Source organism: Seriola dumerili, unplaced genomic scaffold (assembly GCF_002260705.1).
Source record: "Seriola dumerili isolate Sdu_G_001 unplaced genomic scaffold, Sdu_1.0 BDQW01000052.1, whole genome shotgun sequence".
Classification (NCBI taxonomy): Eukaryota; Metazoa; Chordata; class Actinopteri; order Carangiformes; family Carangidae; genus Seriola; species Seriola dumerili.
Window position 1 is genome coordinate 2289372 of NW_019174307.1, and position 17797 is coordinate 2307168.

The following is a 17797-nucleotide window of genomic DNA, read 5'->3' on the forward strand; positions in this document are numbered from 1 at the left end:
CATTTTCTTAATTGTGATTGCTTGTGTTTGCTGATCCACCATTTTATTTCCAAGGAAACCAAAGGAAGTGCTTTTTTTACTTTTCTGGGAATCATTTTCGATGGCGAGACTGCAGGTAAACAACCACTGACGCACGGAGACGGCGCTCTCTGCGAGTTTGTTTCACCTCGCAGACACTGCACGTTGAACTCGGAGCCTCTCCTCTTCTTAAAGTGTCCTCCTTTTAAGTTTTCTTCACAGCTGTGCAACCAGATTATCCCTGCATGCGCCCCCCGCGACAGCCTCATCCAAAGTGCAATCAATTTCCTAGTGGGACTCTTGAATGAAAGTTGATAGAGGGATGATGTATCTCATCCTTTCATGTCGAGCTAAGGGGGCTAAGAAACTGTAAATTCCAAGACAGAGTAAGGAGTAGAGTGGCGAGGGCTGACACAGCGGCGTGGCAGATAGGCAGACATTTTTTCAAGGCGTCAGCACACGCTGCTCTGATTAAAGGAAGGGAAGGTGTGTGTGTGTGTGTGTGTGTGTGTTACGGGGGGGGGTGCTTATTTTCTAGGTCTTTGCTGCATAAAATGGCAAACCAGACGAGGTTGCCAATAGTAGCAAAAGTTAGAAGTGCTGTCCGGGTTGCCAAGAAGGAAGATTAACTGTTAGGGTGCAAGGATGACTCAGAGTCTGAAGGTCACTGTGTGTGGTTGAGTTGTCAAGTGTTGGATGGAGATGAAGGGAAGATTCAAAGGGTGACAGCCTGAGAAAGTGTCGATGCTTCACTGTCTCACTGTAGTCGCCTTTCTCTAGAGACAGGGACGGCGTCGCTGCTCTCTTCTTCTTGCCTTCCTGCAGAGCCAGTTAGGATGTGTGAAAGCATAAAGGTCACAAATCCCTCATGCATGTTACACCCTAGCAACTACTGTTATTAGCAACAGCTGCCTTCGTGTTTCTGCTGTCACAGATTTCAGATCACAGATTTTGAAAATTATTTATTTTACAGTTTTACAACCCCTCTTGAGATGTGGTTATTACTGTACATATGTTGTTTAAATATCCATATTTTCCTCTTGTGTTTTATTTGAAGTGTTGATCCATAAGAAGATATATTTGTTGTTTTAAGAATCAAAAACCATCTCAATGTAGTTTTACATCTCCTCTCTTCTGATTGGCTGACTGTTTTCTGACAGATCTAATAAAAATATAGCAGATTTCAGGTAAACACTGACAGAAACCAAATCCAGCAAGGTTGAATGGTGGGTCTGGGTGGGCGTGGCTTGGGGCTTGGCTGAGAGCGGTGACTGTTTTGCTGTGACATCACAAAGTTACAGAAGTGCTTACAGCTGGTTTTAAGGCTCAGTTTCTGAATACAGGCTGTGTGCATTCATCTGCCTTCATACTATAGAGACCTTTAGTATACTGTATATATAAATTACTGTAAGCTTGTGCAACACTGAGAATCCTTTATCCATCCTGATGTGAGAGTTTTAAACTTTTCTTTAGTTAACTTCAAATGATTCAAGTTAGAAGATAAATAAAGGGTATTTAATATTTCCACTACAGTTTTGTTCTCCAGCAACGGCTGTTTAATCTTGCATTTGCCTTGTTTAAATCCTTCCTGATCTGCTGGCAAGTCTGAAGACAAGTGTCTGAACCCCTGCTCACAGATACCAGCTCTAATTAACCAGAGTAGACAGATATAAATGGTTAATCGTTTGGGCGTGGGGGTGGGGGGTGGGGGGGTCAAAGGAAACAGTGGGTGCCTTTAGCTAAAAATAAAAGCTCAATCCTAAGCAATACTAATGAAACAAACCTTTTGGGTAGTGATGACTTGTATCCGCCTCAACTACAGATTACACAAATGATGTAACACATGGTACTTCATTCACATGCATAGATGAGCCGTCCATACAAACAGCACTTTTCACTAAGTTTTGAATTGATTCAAGCACTGGCCATACGGCCCTCATGTGGATTATTTAATTTGCAAGAAAATCAGCAAAAACCTGCTTTATAGACCGAATGCACATATGTATTGTCACACACTGGAGGAAATAGTCCTTGCACGAAGAAGTCCTGCACACTGTGGCCATGTGGATTTATTGATGGTTGGATCTATTAGATCTTAATCACAATCTCCCCTTATCTACAAGCTAATAGCTGTATTTCACTTTATCTCACATTCTGCTGTGAATCCAGGCACTGTTCTGGGATATCCAGTCTTTGATGAGATATGCATTCAAAGACATCAAGTACTTCCAGTTTTCTTAACTCCTCCACTTAAACAAAATATTATTCATAATCACATCCTCATTCACTTAAATTATATCTCACTTAGAAAAGCAAATACAAGAAAATATGTACTATATATGTTTTACTATAAATTGGCAAGAACAAGAAGCTCTCACAGCCCAGATATACTGCAGGACAGCAGTTTGCTGTCTGTCTCCTCCAAATAGCCACCAAATTAACCAGATGAAAACTCCACTTCTCTGTCTACTGTCTTGTCTCTGTTCCTTTTATGTGTTTGCTTTCTTTGTGGCACTTTCATCTCACTAAGACAGGTGGAATACAGATAAAACGTACTATTATTGTAATAATGACACAACTGTTACTACTTCTGATGAAAACAACAATAACAATAGCCCTGCTGTGTGTAAAGCATTATCTTTAGTGATGCTTTATTATCGTGCGATCATTAGCATATTGTTGAGTGTTGTGGTCGCTCCTCTTTAACATTCTCTGAGTGTAGCCCGGAGCCTGAGTGCTGCGCTGTAAGTGCACAATTTTTCTATGGGGCCACAAGACGTGGGCAGGCAATAGCCTAATTCACTGCAGTGCTCAATCAATGACACACAATGAATTTGCTGGGTATGCACAGTTCTCCATCACGCAGAAGACAACCTCCATGCAGCGAGGACCTAAACCACACTTCGACCGAGGCCGGGTAGGACAGTTTTACTTTGAGATAAAGCATTTTAAACTGTGCGACTGTACCGGCACAAAAATCCAACCGACAAATGCCGTTTGATACAGAAAATGAAGCCGTAGTAAGATGCAAAACAGGCCATGCTTCACGTTGCAATTACATAGCCATATTGACAGTATCTCCTTTGAGAGGATCTCAAGGCCTCCACCATACAAGTATTTAGTGCTACAATTTAATGCAATTCAATACTGCAACGCTGCAATCTACATGCACAGCCTTTCTCTGAGGGTAACAACTGAAAATTATGAGGTTCATAGTGGTAGCTCTTGTTGCAGTGCTGCAGTACTGGACTAAATAACATTGTAGTGTTTGTGCTTTTGTATCAAGCCCCTGTAAATTCATGTGAATTCATGTCTTCTCTACTCTGCTCGGAAGGTTTTGAAAGAGTTCAGTCAATTTAAAGGAATAATAATTTAGATTATATAGAGCTAAAAAAGGAAATGACTATGGATCATATGCAATGTCAGATGGCACTACAAAAACAACATGGTTAGAGCAGGCAGTGGTCCATGCAGCTCTTGACTCTGATGTCCTCCCAGTACAAGGCAATCAGACATGTATCAATGCTTTTTGTTGATTCTATCATCGTGATGCATAGAGGACATCTGACCATAATAATGAAAAAAAAGAGCTTAAAAATAAGGGTGGTTGATCTTCCCAAATAATCATGTCATTATGTGTGTTTTCCCAGTAAACATTTAGCATTTATGCCATGAAGTTGCAATTACACGACTCTGCAGAGGGCTTTTAATTTGAAACCGGAGACGTGTTACAACATCCGACCGAGACGAGAGGGGGAGAGAGAAAGAAGAGAAACAGAAAGAGATGAGAGAGAAAGGCAGATGTGGGATAGAGTTTTTTATTAACTATTGATATTCACTCTGACTTTCAACATAGTATGTGTGCGCACAAGGAGCTCTCTGTGTGTCTGTCATTCAGGCCCCCCCCCCCCGTATCTCATCATGGAGTACATATGAGTGGGGTTGTGCTGACCTGAGTGAAACACTCTCTCCAGCTGCTTCCTCTTAAGGTGGTTGAATAGATTTGTCATATTAGCTCTGGAAGTGCCCACCGCTGCCCGACAAAGTTTACTGATCATTTTGCTTTGACAAATATCCCATAGTGCACAGCCAGTCCAGTCCTCTTTTTGGCACCAGCTCCTCATCCACCGTGCTGCTAGCTCACGCTGAACCTCATGGGTTCAAATCAAGTCAAGTCAATTTTCATTTGTATAGTGCCAATTCACAACAGAAGTTATCTCAAGACACTTTCAAAATAGAGCAGGTCTAGACCTTCTCTTTATAACATTATTTACAGAGACCCAACAATTCCCACCAAGAGCAAGCGCCAGGCGACAGTGGCGAGGAAAGACTTCTTTTTAAGAGGCTGAAACCTTTAGCGGAACTGGACTCAGGGTGGGCGGCCATCTGCCTCGACTGGCTGGGTAGTAGAGATAGATTAGGCATTAGGCAGCTTCAGTACTACTACTTAGGATGCTTTCAACTGCTGATGACATTGCAGACACAGTGTGTGTATCAAAACAACCTACCTACAGTATGTAAAAAAAAAAGACTTTTCTGATGATTTTCTGGGCTTCACACACAATCAGGGTAAACAGGCAAGCTGTAACCATGGTTACACCAACAGTGTGAGAGGGTAACAATAAATCAATGCTTTATCTTACATTAACTGCGTCGGAGAGAAGGACGCGGCCCGTGCAGCACTCTAATAGGGACATGTGATGGTATCTGGCCAATCAGCACAGCCGTATAGTAGGAAATCATTCTGTTGGTTTGTGAACACAGTGTTGATCCATGTTATTATTATTATTATTATTATTATATTATTAGGGTAGACAGTTGGTACATTGGTAAAATGTCATGATTCGCTTGAAGACTAGATCGTGGGCATCTTCAAAATCGATCCTGATATGAACGTGTCAGATAGCCCACCCTTACTTCTAAATGATGTGACTATCACAGTCCTGACAAATAAGTATCTCATGCTTGTCTGTGACCATACCAGCACACTCCATCCAACCACTGTGGTAGGTTTAGTTTCACCAGCTATCATTAGCTTCTGACACCATTTCCAAAAAAAAGTCACTGTTCAAGACAAAGTTTGAGAAAATAATCACAGAGAATCTGAGCTTTTATTTTGTTCCAGCAGCTGAAACAGGTGACCCTGACTGTGTCACCGGTACACCTCACAAGCTCTGGTTCCCACTGCTGCAGGAACATCCAGGGTAAACAGTGCACTGTCCTTGTCTCCTGTATAATCACAGAACACTGGACCAATATATTTGGGCTCCTCTTCTGCACCAACATCACTAATCTTCAGCAACCATCTGTTGGTTTGACACAACTGTAATATATTCATTCCTGCAGTCCATCAGCTCAGACACTCTGCAGCTCATTACAGTGACCTGCAATGACACTGACCTACATCTCTAAAGTTATGATACCAAACACACACACACACACACACACACACTGTGGATTCAGTGTGTGTTTCCAATCACGGAGAGAATTAACATGTGAGTTTCTTAATACATCACCAGCACAGTGTAACATTATAACTGGACAATCAACAACAATCATCACTTTAACTGTAAAAATAAAAAGCCAAAGCTAACCTTTGCATGACACTGTGAAGAAAAGTCGACAATTCTCTAAACTTACACTAAACCTTATATTGATAAATATGTCTTGAGTCCCCCGACAGCTCAAAAGTGTGTTTTGCTTATTGCGGGTTCACCTGGATGTTTGGCCTTGACTCTGAGGAATGATGTGTGTGTCTGTGCAGAGTTTGACATTACGCGGCTGTTTTCACATCCATCTGCTGAAGGGAAATATTCCTCTGTGCTCCCTTTAACTCTGGATTTAAGCTGTGTTGATTTGTTACTTATCACAACTGTTTTGGAAGCCAATCATTGACCACAGTCCAACAAAGTGTGATATGGAAACTTGAAACCACCGGTGCACGCACGCACATACACGCACACGCACACTGAGAATGAACTTCTCCGTAGGGTTGCTACCTTCTATGTGAAGAAATAAGTTCCGTCTCCCATTCAGCCCTGAATCTTGACGGCCTCGTACGTTTCACTTGCAGACTTTCAGACATCATTACCGACATCAACCACTGACATGTGACGTGTATTTTCTCCCAGCACACAGAGCTTGTCAAGTCTACTGCTCTCTGATAAACTTCTCCAATCCACTTGTAAGCTACTACAACTGGTTTGGTTTTACATGACATTATTCACAGCACTTTGAGGACATTATTTTAGTTTACATTTAGTTTATAAATGAAATGACGTGTACAAAAACACGGGACACATTGCGTCCCACTGCATTTTATTTCCAAATACAAGACAATCTCGTATTACATGGGACAAGTGGAGACCTAAAGTAGGAGACGTCTTGTGTCCTTGTGTTGAACTTTTACAAGAAAAATATCCAAAGATTCTGGATGCAAATTTAACTTTTTAAATAAGTAATTTAAATTTGTTGTGGAAAAACTTATCAGACACTAATTATTATTCAAAGTAGTGCTAGAAGTCTTAAAACAGAATTGGTAATATAACATAATAAGCATCTGGTGAGTGTTTTTCTCTTTCAGATTTCTGTATCAGACCATCATCAGCTGGCTACAAACCTCAGAGCAGGTTACACTGCTGGTACATAACATTCTGTTGAGTAATGTTTTCAAAACTGCTGCTCTGCAGCTCACCAAAAAGGTCCACATGACTTCTGTGGAGTCAAACTTTTCAGTGCGAGGCACGTCCAAGAGCATGGGGCAATAAACATAGGAGATAAAAATGATCAAGATCCCTGCTGGCATTACCTGCCAGACGTGATCAAGCCCAAAAACACTGCCAGACGCAGAGATAAAGCAGGAGGTAAATCAGTGGAGCAGATCTGTCATCAGTGCCAGCCTTCACTCTCTCAGCCAAAAGCAGCCAGGAGGAGGCAAGGTGCAAAAAATGATTGATAAATAAGAACCTTTGGACATTTATACACATATTTGCCTGTATGTCGACTATTCAGAGTTATTACCAGCTGAGGAGTGAACGAGAGCAATGACAGACAAGCTGAAAACCACCCCGTTGCTTTATTTCTTTGTGTGTAAAACAAATAAATCAAAAATATTCTTAACTAAACAAACAAAGAAAAACTAAATGGGAGGAAGTAATATTATCAGCAACAAAAACTCAAAGCAGAGAGTTCAGCAGAGACTGAATAATTCACTCTGTTGTGAAATCATTGGCAAATAAACCTTTGTTCAGCTCTTGTGGGAGGTTGTTAGCTGCAAATAAAATGCTGCACATCAGATGATATTTCCGACTGATGTGACTTTTATCAACAACTGTAGTTTGGTTAAGACTGAAAGAGTTGTGTTGCCAGAGGAATCAAATCACTGCATTATAAACAAGAAACAAATCTATTAAATCTATTCTAAAGCAGTTCAAAGTCCCTGCCCCCATCACTACCCCTCCCAGAGGAGCGACTGCACCATGCATCCGCTTATCTTCCTCATCATCCAGATAGCAACTCATTCAAACACCAATTTAAACCTCATATCAATGCCTTCATTCAGATTTGTACATCAAAATCTTTAGAGGATAAACATTCATCAACATTCAGTTTGATTTGCAACGGTAAACTTGGAATATCACGGTCCACTGAGCAGGCATGCAGTTAGCAAAATATACGGAGTATATTTTGAATGTCGAGGTTCATGCTCTCGAATAAAAAAAAACTAAAAAAACGCCTCATCTTTCTGGGAAGGAAAAAGCTTTTATTTTGCTACCTGTTGGGGACCTTTTGGCATCATTTGCTACAGACTGACTGTAACAGATGTTGCAGGAATTAAATCTAGAGAGAAGCCTAAGGGTCAGGCATCTGTTGGTGTTTCGACATATTAGTGCATGGTGGAGGTCAGGAAACCGCTGTCCTACTCTGAGTGGAAAAAGGCTTTAACGCACTATTATGGCAGATGGTTGAATGGATTCACCCGTGGCGGCTACCCTACAGCTGCAAAGAAAATGGACAATGTGTGCTATGGCCGCTCTGGGAGATTTTGATGAGGGAGCACTTTCCTGTCTTTGCTTTTTGCAGGGGCCCCTCATCATATGCCTGCTGCCAAAGCCAACTTTAAGACGGTGCCTTGTTCCAACTACATTTGTCTTTTTCCAACATGCCCTCACTATATAGCAGAGGTCACTAATAGGCGGACCGCGGTCCAGATCCAGACCAAGACGCCCTCCTATCTGACCCCGGACGTATAATCTATATATCATTCAGCAATATTAAGTTTTGACGGAGTGTTTCTATTTTACCCGGTGCAGCTTATCTATCCTTTACGGCACTGGTCACACGACGCTACTCGTACTAATCATTGCGTTATGAGTCAGTGAGTGAGAAACACACACAGGGGAAAGATGACGGCGGAGAGTGGAAAGTGGAATATAAGGAGGAATGAAAGAGAAAAGGACGTGTTGAAGCTGTTCAGTTGTTGAGATGTGTTAACAACAAAAACGAGTTAACCAACAAAAACTTAATGTCAAGCTACACTTTTTATTTCATTAAGCACTCTGTTATGTAGTTATTACTTATAACAGCTGTTATTTTCTTTGAAATGGTAAAAGAACATTTAGTTATTATTATTCTATTATATAAAGGGCTACACACACACACACACACACACACACACACACACATATATATAGAAAATTTGTCTGACTGGACCCCTTTGAATTTTAATTGAACACCCCTGCAATATGTGCACAGGCATGCGCAAATACATCAGCTGAAATTCACAGAAATCAAATCCCAGTTAAATATGAGAGGATGGAGCTGCATTTCCATTACACACAATCAGCGGGGAAATTTAATGCAAGGTGAGGAGGGGAGTGTCTGCCCTCCCTGATTACCATCTTTAGCTCCTAAAATAGAGGACCTAATGGGGGAAAGTGAATTATAACAGCAAAAAATCATTAAAGCCCGGTGCACCACCTGGGCCCCGGACACTTTTCCCATCACCGTCCGAGGTTTCTCCAGGTCTGTTGATTCACACCGGAGGGAGGTGGACAGATGGTGGTAAACACATCAAACTGTTTTGCAGACCGCAGTCCCACATCTCCCCCTCCTCTGCATTTGGGCAGGGTCACCTCAAGACTCTGTAGCGTGGCACAACCCTCTCCACTGCCTAACAGTCAGACAGGCACGGCAGGATGTGCAGTGTATGTTGTTATGACTCCTGTCATTTAATTTTACTGCCCGTATTAATAGGTTTGTTGTCCTTCATAGCTTTGTGGGATGAATCATTTTATGTTTGGGTTGTTTTATTGCAGCCTGTGTCGCTCAAACAGCCTTTGATGCTGCCCAGTGGCATGGGTTTTATTTAAAACATAAAATTATTTCACCAAACATATACATCACGCAGTTCTTTTGTTGTTGTTGTTTTTCATGAGAGCTTTAAAGTGCGAGGACTTCATGGTCCTGCCAAATGAAAGGACTGTACGGGGCTAAAATTGAGGAAACATTCAAATTCTCCATTTCAGACATTCACCAAAAACGTTTGTGTACATGATTCACAGGTGAGTTTCTAAATCTTGATGAGCATAAAATCAAAAGAGGAACATTGAGCACTTCATCTAGATGCAACTCTTTTATCTCACACTGTGACATGTAGAGAAATTCATTTGATTTCAGAGAAAAACATTTTAAAAAGGTTTTAAAAAATATCTTGAAGTATGCTGAGGATGTTCAGCATTAAAGGTCCCATATAGTCTAAAGGTAGATGTCCATGTCTTCTTTGATTATAAAGCAGGTCTAGGTTCTATATTAACACTGTGAAAGTATCAAAGTTCTCCCTGTATTCAGACACTGAGCCCATCCTCCGATTGGTTCACTGACTTGTTGTTCCTACATCTCCAAAGAGAAGCCTGAGAGAGGAGATGTAAAACTACATTGAGATGGTTTTTGATTCTTAAAATCATAAATATATCTTGAATGAATCAACACTTCAAATAAAACCCAGAAAACCCAGCAAAGAGTGGACAAACTGATAGAAACAACAATGTTTCCTCTGTCAGACCTCTGAGAGAAGACACTGTTGAAGCTAAAATAGGCTGAGCTGAATCCCACAAACTTGGGGAGAAGCGTCGGTTATTTTTGCTTACCTTTTTTCCTGTTGAAGGCGCGGTTCATAGTGGAAAATGTGCGTCTCTGAGGTCCCTCCTGAGTTGCTGCCAATATTCCACCTGGAAAAGCAGCAGGAAGAAGGGGGATAAAAATGGCATTGACCTCAAGACTTCACAATAAAAGGCAGAAAGAGTCTGACGTTTTCTTCAGGGAGTGAGGCAATGTTTAAGCTGTCAGAATGTGTTCAAATTAAAGTCTTAGTCTTCCTGAATTACCCTTTTGTTTACCTCTGGGCTACATCACACTCATCATCTATGGAGTCTGTAGCCCTGACCTTGTAGTGTTGATAATAAAGCCCTCAATGCCCTCACTGCTTCACAGCATAGGACAGTGATTTCTATCACAGGTGAGTCATCACGTTGCTCAGTAACATCCTTTCACATTCAGTGTCTTTATGTTCAATCCACTAATACACACTCAGCTACACACACACACACACACATTTACATGGCACACAACTTCATCCATTTCCCTGAAGTTCAGTGACCACAACAGATGCCAGCGTGTTGTTACTAATCATCTCCAGATTTATGACAGCAGTTAAATGGTCTCACACAAAAACAACACTGGTGTGCATTATTATTCTGCTTGTACTGACAAAGTCTGGATAAAGTGAGAGATGAATGCGGTGAGTTTCCCTTCTCCTTGCTGCAGTAGCAGCAGTGTAGCCTCGATATGCCCTAAACACACAAACTGATACAGTGGATCCACACTGTTTCTACGTTACAGGAAAGGCAGCAATCTCCCCTGCAGACGTAAATGTAAATGTCCGGCTCCACGGCGTCTCCAAAATGTGACTCTTTTGCTTTGACTGCTTTCAGGCCTTTGCATCAATTCCCCATGAGAGCTTAGCAATCTTGTGGACCACAAGGACAAAGTGTCCAGGACGAGGTATCTGTCAGCTCGCTGCACGATCAATATTCTATACTCTTTAACCGTGGGAAAATATGCAAGACTTGCTCCATAACAACTATTTCAATCTTTGCCTTTGCAAACAAATTAACTTGTGCCTGGGCAATTTACAAAGTGAATTGAAAATTTCCTTCTCTGGCATTTTCCATTTATCACGGAAAGTCAGAGTCATTATACATTTTTAATGGGGGGGTGGTGGTGGTGGTGCGGGGGGGGGGGGATCATGCTCATGCCTAACAACCAAACTGTCAACATGTTACATCCTCCAAAAACACCTGCTTTAATTTTAGGAAACTTTGCTTTATTTATAAAAAAAAAACAAAAAAAAAACATGTTAGCTCTCTACATGAACATCCTACAGGATCCACTGGCTCTGGGTAGTCCCATAAAAATGTAATTTTCTTTTCATGGCAAAAGACTCTGTCGTATGGAGATATTTCTGCAACCTTCAGCTGATGTAGGCTTGAGATTTTTTAACATAACTCTTTGCAAAAGTATGTGAAATTGAGATGTAAGAGAGATATAATCAAAGAGATTAATCATGCAACCCCCGTATCTCTCTTAAATCATGATAGCTTCACACAAAGGCCTTCATGTATTAGAGGTCTGCATGGGTTGAAAAAATACTGGATCTGATATGAAACACACCTGCATAAATTAATTTCAAAATAACTGGAGCCTCATCTGAAAGGGACCCAAGGACAGACAGACCTGATTCAAACACCTACAGATATTTAGACCTGATCCAAAATGCAGTGGGACTGAATGGACCCAGTATCATGAAATGATACAAGTCATTACAGTTCATTCATCTTGCATGAGAAAACACTTGTGATCAGACCTCATAATCTACTCATGTATTACAAATATTAATGCACAAACCTTAGATGTAAAGCAACACGATGACACCCTACAAGACCAGATTTGGATGAATATATTTTGGATCCAGCCCAACAAGGTTGTTATCATGAACTAAAACTAACAAAATAATGAAAACTAGATGTGAAAAAAAACATTTCTGTTAACTGAAATAAAACATTTTATTAACTTTGTCAATAAGCCTGGTATGTTGGGTGGATATTAAATCTATCTTCAAATTTTTTTCAGCTGTGCCAGATGGAGCAGTATCTTAGCAGCTGTCTGGCTCTCAGTGAACGACCAGTACATGTGCACTTTAAGTGTCCAAAACATTTCACTGTATTAACGATGTTAAGTACAACACATGAAGTATTTTCTTGTTAATTAACTGCAATCATGAGCCATAGAGCTGCAGCATCTACAACGAGTGCTGGGCAGTCAATGAGTTAATGTTGAGTTGGTTCATCTAAATGAATCAAACCTCTTTCTTTCATGTTTTTTTTCTCAGGTTGACTCTATCTGCATCTTACCTCAGAAGCACAGTTACACACATTTTGCACTAAAGGCTGCATCTTGTGTCGACTCTTTACATGTTTGTGCCCATTTCTATATTTTATGTTGTTGTTGTTGTTGTTGTTGTTGTTGTTGTGTCCAGTTGAAAACACTGACTAACACACATCTTTTATGGTTGTGTTTTGTGGTTGTTCATCTGTCCTCAGTGAATACAGTTTTAAAGTGCTTTGATGTTTTGTTGACTTTTTATTACACAATACTTTTCTGACCTTTTTGAATCTCGCCCCAGACAAATCCCCTATATTACAAAAAATAAAAACAAAAACCGACACTGAAACTAATAAACACTGAACTAAAACTAACAGACCTGCTTTCAAAATGAATTCAAACTAAACTGAAAACAGAAAGTCACAAACGAAATAAAAATAAGAACTATGGAAAAATCCAAAACTATTATCACCTTGCACCGTGCTCATGTAGCAGGTCAGAAGAAGAACACCTCTACCACGGATGACCTTCATGTATAGTACTTACTACCTCAGTGTCTTCTATGTGTTTTAGCTGCAGTAAAAAAAAAAATATATAAATGACTTCCATTATCAAATTTATTGGCTTACTTTGATTAAACTGCTCCTCCCTCTCACACAGTTGGTGCCTGTTTCATAACCTGACACTGCAACAAACACCGGTTATGAGTTTGACATAACTGACGCCATTCAGAAGATATGCTTTTATGTAAAAGGCATCATCAACCAATAGAGAGCGAAGATAAAAACTGAAGTATGCGAAAACAAGTTGATCGCTGTAACATAGGAGGTTAAGGGGTGATTAGTTTGGACTGAGTAGCAGTGAGGTGCCACTACAAAATGATGGTGAGTCAAATATCTTTATCGCTGCTGGGAGGAGCTGGTGACAACAACAAACCATCCATAAAGATAGAGCTCCACTCATTTCTGAATGTGGATTGAAGAGTCTCTGCATCGATAAACAACTGTCTCCTTAAACTGAAAAATGAAAAGCCCTTAGCTGTACATTATACATAATAAGGCACGAAATGATAAATGGCACATATAACTGAGGGTAATGTGGTTTGCAGATACAAATACGATGCGTGTCTGTGGGTTCTCACTGAGAGGGGATATTTTGCTGCAACACAGGCTCGGGAAAGGGCTGAAGAAAATCTAAATGGAACAAGCTTCAGGGTGGGGACTGGGACATTCCTCAGTCTGCCAAAACCGAATATCTCGGCTGCAGGAAAAAAAAAAAAGAAAAAAAAAGACAACTTGTGTTTCTTATTTACAGGTCAGGTCAACGTGCTGCTGCTGAAAGCATTGCATGGGCAGATGGACAAGGACACTAGTACTGTTTACATTTCACTAAAGACAGGGAGAGTGGATTCTGCAGATCTCAGCACCAAACTACTCCGCAGTATCTGGACTGCCAAATTCAGACCTTGGCAGTGGTGGCCTTGGTCCTCAGCACTGTTTTGGATTTAAGTGCACTGTTGCCTTCCTCCTCAAAGCAAGTTAGATATGCAGAGGGGTCCAAACGTCTGAGACCACTTTCCCATTCATGCTTCAAAAGAGCATTAGCAAAATACAGCTTCCCTTTAATGGTCTCTGGTTTTTATGTAGTGTCATAATGTTCTGTTTTCTTTTAATCAAATCTAGGGAGAGAGGAGTGTCAGTGTGGATCTTTTGTGACAGGAAGTATGGAGGGGATTTGGAGAGCCTCTCTTCATTTGCATCATGAACATTAAAAAAAGTATTTCCAACCGCAGGCAGCCCTCTCGTGGTGTGGTACACCTGAGAAATGCAGCCAAAATAGACATAAAAAAAAAAAATGAAATGAGCTCTTGCCAGAGCTGTGTTCTAGTGTGTTAAAAAAGGACTGCAAGGCATGCTGGGATTCTCAGAGTGAAATGGGTGACAACAAACAAAGGATTGTAAATTAATCAGGCTTTTTATTTTACTGAATCATTAGAAAAATGTGAATCGGCCCTTAAAAATCACCATTAAGAGCTTTAAATTCTTAAAGCAAAACTGGCCTCGGTTCAGCAACCACAGAGGAAAGGTCTGGCTAGCTTTCTGTTTGTTTGTGGCACACCTGACACCTGACTTTGATGTCACTCATGTTGATTGACAGCTGCTGTGTTCAGCCTGTTTTAATCGCTTCCTGTCTGGTGATTCAACGGCACCCCCTCGGGAGAACTGCCAACCCCAAGATACACACACACACACACACACACACACACACACACACACACACTCATACACAGTCTTTACACTGAGCTGCAAACTTCCTCTGTCTCCTTTCGATGTTTACCCGCTGGGGTGGAAGCACCAGGTTACGTCTGCTCAGTTCTTCACCAGAGGAGTGTGTGTGTGTGTGTGTGTATACAAGTACACATGCACACACTGCATGAAATGTGCTTAAAGTCTCTCCAGAACAGAGCCCGTACCGGGCTCAGAGTACACTCAGCTGACTTAACACATCACTTTTAGCCTCCATTATTATGAATGCAACATTATTCGGTTTAATCACAAACGGAAATGGACACACAAACCACAGTTAAATGGCAATTAAACAGGATACTGAAACACAGAAACACAAAATGAGAAAACACTTAAAAAAAAAAACGCTTAAAGAAACTTTATAATATACTTAAACACTTCCCCTTTAGGTATATAACCATTACATTTCCATAATATGAAGTCTGAATTGTGTTCCCGGAGTTTTAGACACAACAGGGGAAAACACAAGGCAGCACTTCATTTCACAACAACAATAACCATGTCCAGAGTCTGACAATTCACCTTCAGTGACTCAAACATTTGGAATTCAGTTCGGGAAAGAGTCTGTGTTGAAATGACCCTGCATGTGAAGTCGTCTCCCAAACCCAAACAACAGTCTAAGAAAGATAATGAATCTAAATGCAGAAGTTTGACAAAAGTTAATGTTTAAAAGGGCTTATTTAAAAACAAAAGGAAAGAAAAAAAAAAGGAAAGAAAGACAGCAAAGTTAATGTTCCATTTATAAATGCCTCTCAGCCACACACTAATCTGACCCATATGCACTAAAAAGGCAGCAGGCTTTTAACATGGGATAGAAGCGGCGCATGCACTGTGGTCCCAACATAATGCCTCAGAAAAGAAAATCAACAAAGATCCTTTGTTTTCTCCACTTTGCTCTCACCCCGGCTCTGGAATCTCGCTCGATAAATGCAGCACATAAAACATCGCGATTACAATGTTTTTTTTTTCTTTTTTTTTAAAAATAAATTTAGTCCCAGAATTCCTCAGTTGAAGCGACCGTGGTTGTCTTGGTGTCTGATCTAAAAGCCAGGCTTGCTCTCTCACAGCCCGGCACTTTAACTCCTGTGGATCAAATGCTGCACTCTGACACAGTTTACCCAGGAAAAGCACCGTTACCCTTTACAGGGAGAAAAATAAAAGATCTATGGAGAGAAACATGCAAACAACAAAAGAGCTTCAGATAAAAGCTACTTACTTGCCTTCAAACTGAGGAGGAATAGTGAAGAGGAAGTTCCAGCAGATCTTAATAGTTTTCAGCTGTGGGCCAGATGGTGGTACACTAAGGACTGCAGCAAGGAGAGATGATGGGGTTTGCAAACTCAACAAGAAGCTTTCGCCTAGACACATGATACTTGACATTCAAACTCAACTTCCTCCGCCCACAGTTTGTCCAAAGTGGATTCTTTAGGAGTTTTGCATGTGCAAAAAAGAGACCCCTTTCGACAGGAACTGTTTCTGTGGCATACCAGAGATGACCTATAAAAGCCAACGAGCCAGAGGTTGCAGTCTGACCCCCTTGCTGCAGTGTGTGATTCATCATCACACTGTGTGCACTGGCAACGGCCTTAGGTCAGCAAGTTGACATCAGTCAAAACAGCGGCATGGCCAAAACATTATGAAGTAAAAGTCACACTACTTCTCCAACACAAAGGCCCTGGAAGCCTCGCTGTGAGATTATGTCAACTTAATAACAGCCTTCCCTGTTCCACTGCAGTCCAGAAACACTGAGGGCTGGAAAGTGTGTCAGTGTGTGTGATACCGCGTTAAAATCTCACACTTTGTCGTGCTTTCTAATCACACGGAGATGAACTGTCTAGGACACCGTCATGATACCGGAACTCGACATTTTGTATCTCCTCTCCGCATCGTAAACTTCACGCAAATGTTTTCTCCCGGAGGTCTAATCAGGAAACTCTCTGTCTGACTCTACATCCTTCACAGCCTTTCAAGTGCGCCCGTGAAGCATGACTACTTAATGAACACTTTTATCAAGAGTTAAAAAAGAATTTTAAAAGAGTATATGTACCTTTTTAAACAAAGAAAGACAATACTGATGTTTACTGATGTTTAGTGACCTGGTTACTGTCAATCTGTTTGTTAATAAAATGTCAAATAATCAAATTATCAAATTTCATACAACATAACATACTCTTAATATATTTTCAGAACAAAATATTGTAACGAAATCGTAATTTACGGGAGCTCCAGAAGCGTCTGATGTCTGTGAAGTAGATCAGACAGCACACAGCCTCTGACTCAAGCTCTGGAGTGAATGTACAAAATATCACCGAGCACATATAATATAATAAAGTGTCCTCATAACTGTTGATAGTAAACTTTTTCTGGTGACACTGAAAAACAAAAACAAAGAAAACAAACTATGAAAGACAATACAGATGAACAAACTTGGGAGAAAAGTGAAGTTTTGTTAAGAAAGAATGAAGAGGAAGTTAAAATAAAGGGATCAGACCTCTTCATAAAAATGCTGGAGATGCACAGCTGCCTGTGGTCGAGAGCTGCAGTGGAATTTTAAATATTGGGCTTTAGCCGGTTTCCCAACAATAGAGACATTCATCCAAATATAATGGGCATACTTTGGACCTACAGCACATTTATTCATGTGTGCATTAGCATCGATGGGAATAAACATGACCAAAGTGCATTGTGTATTTTGCACATGAGCTTTAAAGAGCTGCAGTAAAATGTTTTGTGTGCGAAAGGGGAAAAATACCTTCGCCATCATTTTTGAAAGACACCCCAAAGGTCACGAACACTTGCCAGACAATTTATAAAGGACACTCCGAGCAAAAGGAGGGCACCTCTTGTTCTTGTTCTTTTTAAAAGCATCTGGTTAGAGGTTGAGCTTGGTTCGGGGCCTTGGGTGGTGGTGTGTTCTTGCCGGCCAGCAGAATTTTTTTTGGGTTTCTGCCTGAGAGAGCGTTTAAAAAAGGGAGGGGTCTCAGGATTTGAGCTGTTCACACTTTATTTTTCTAAGGTTTTTCTATGCTCTG

The 17797-nt window shown here is 40.8% G+C and overlaps 1 protein-coding gene across 10 annotated transcripts in view; it reads right to left on the bottom strand.

The window, feature by feature from the left end:
- gulp1 (GULP, engulfment adaptor PTB domain containing 1) overlaps positions 1-17797 on the bottom strand; it is an 87573-nt gene that overhangs the window by 20801 nt on the left and 48975 nt on the right. For 3 of the 10 annotated variants that reach the window (XM_022741132.1, XM_022741131.1, XM_022741133.1), the window contains one exon: positions 10167-10247. The exons of 1 other annotated variant lie outside the window; for it this stretch is intronic. In XM_022741132.1, coding sequence (XP_022596853.1) covers positions 10167-10194 — 28 coding nt within the window. In that variant the 5' untranslated portion in view covers positions 10195-10247. Of the gene's footprint in view, positions 1-10166; positions 10248-15981; positions 16204-17797 lie in introns of those variants that run through there. 6 more of the 10 variants (XM_022741130.1, XM_022741129.1, XM_022741138.1 and 3 more) reach the window with 6 other exon arrangements.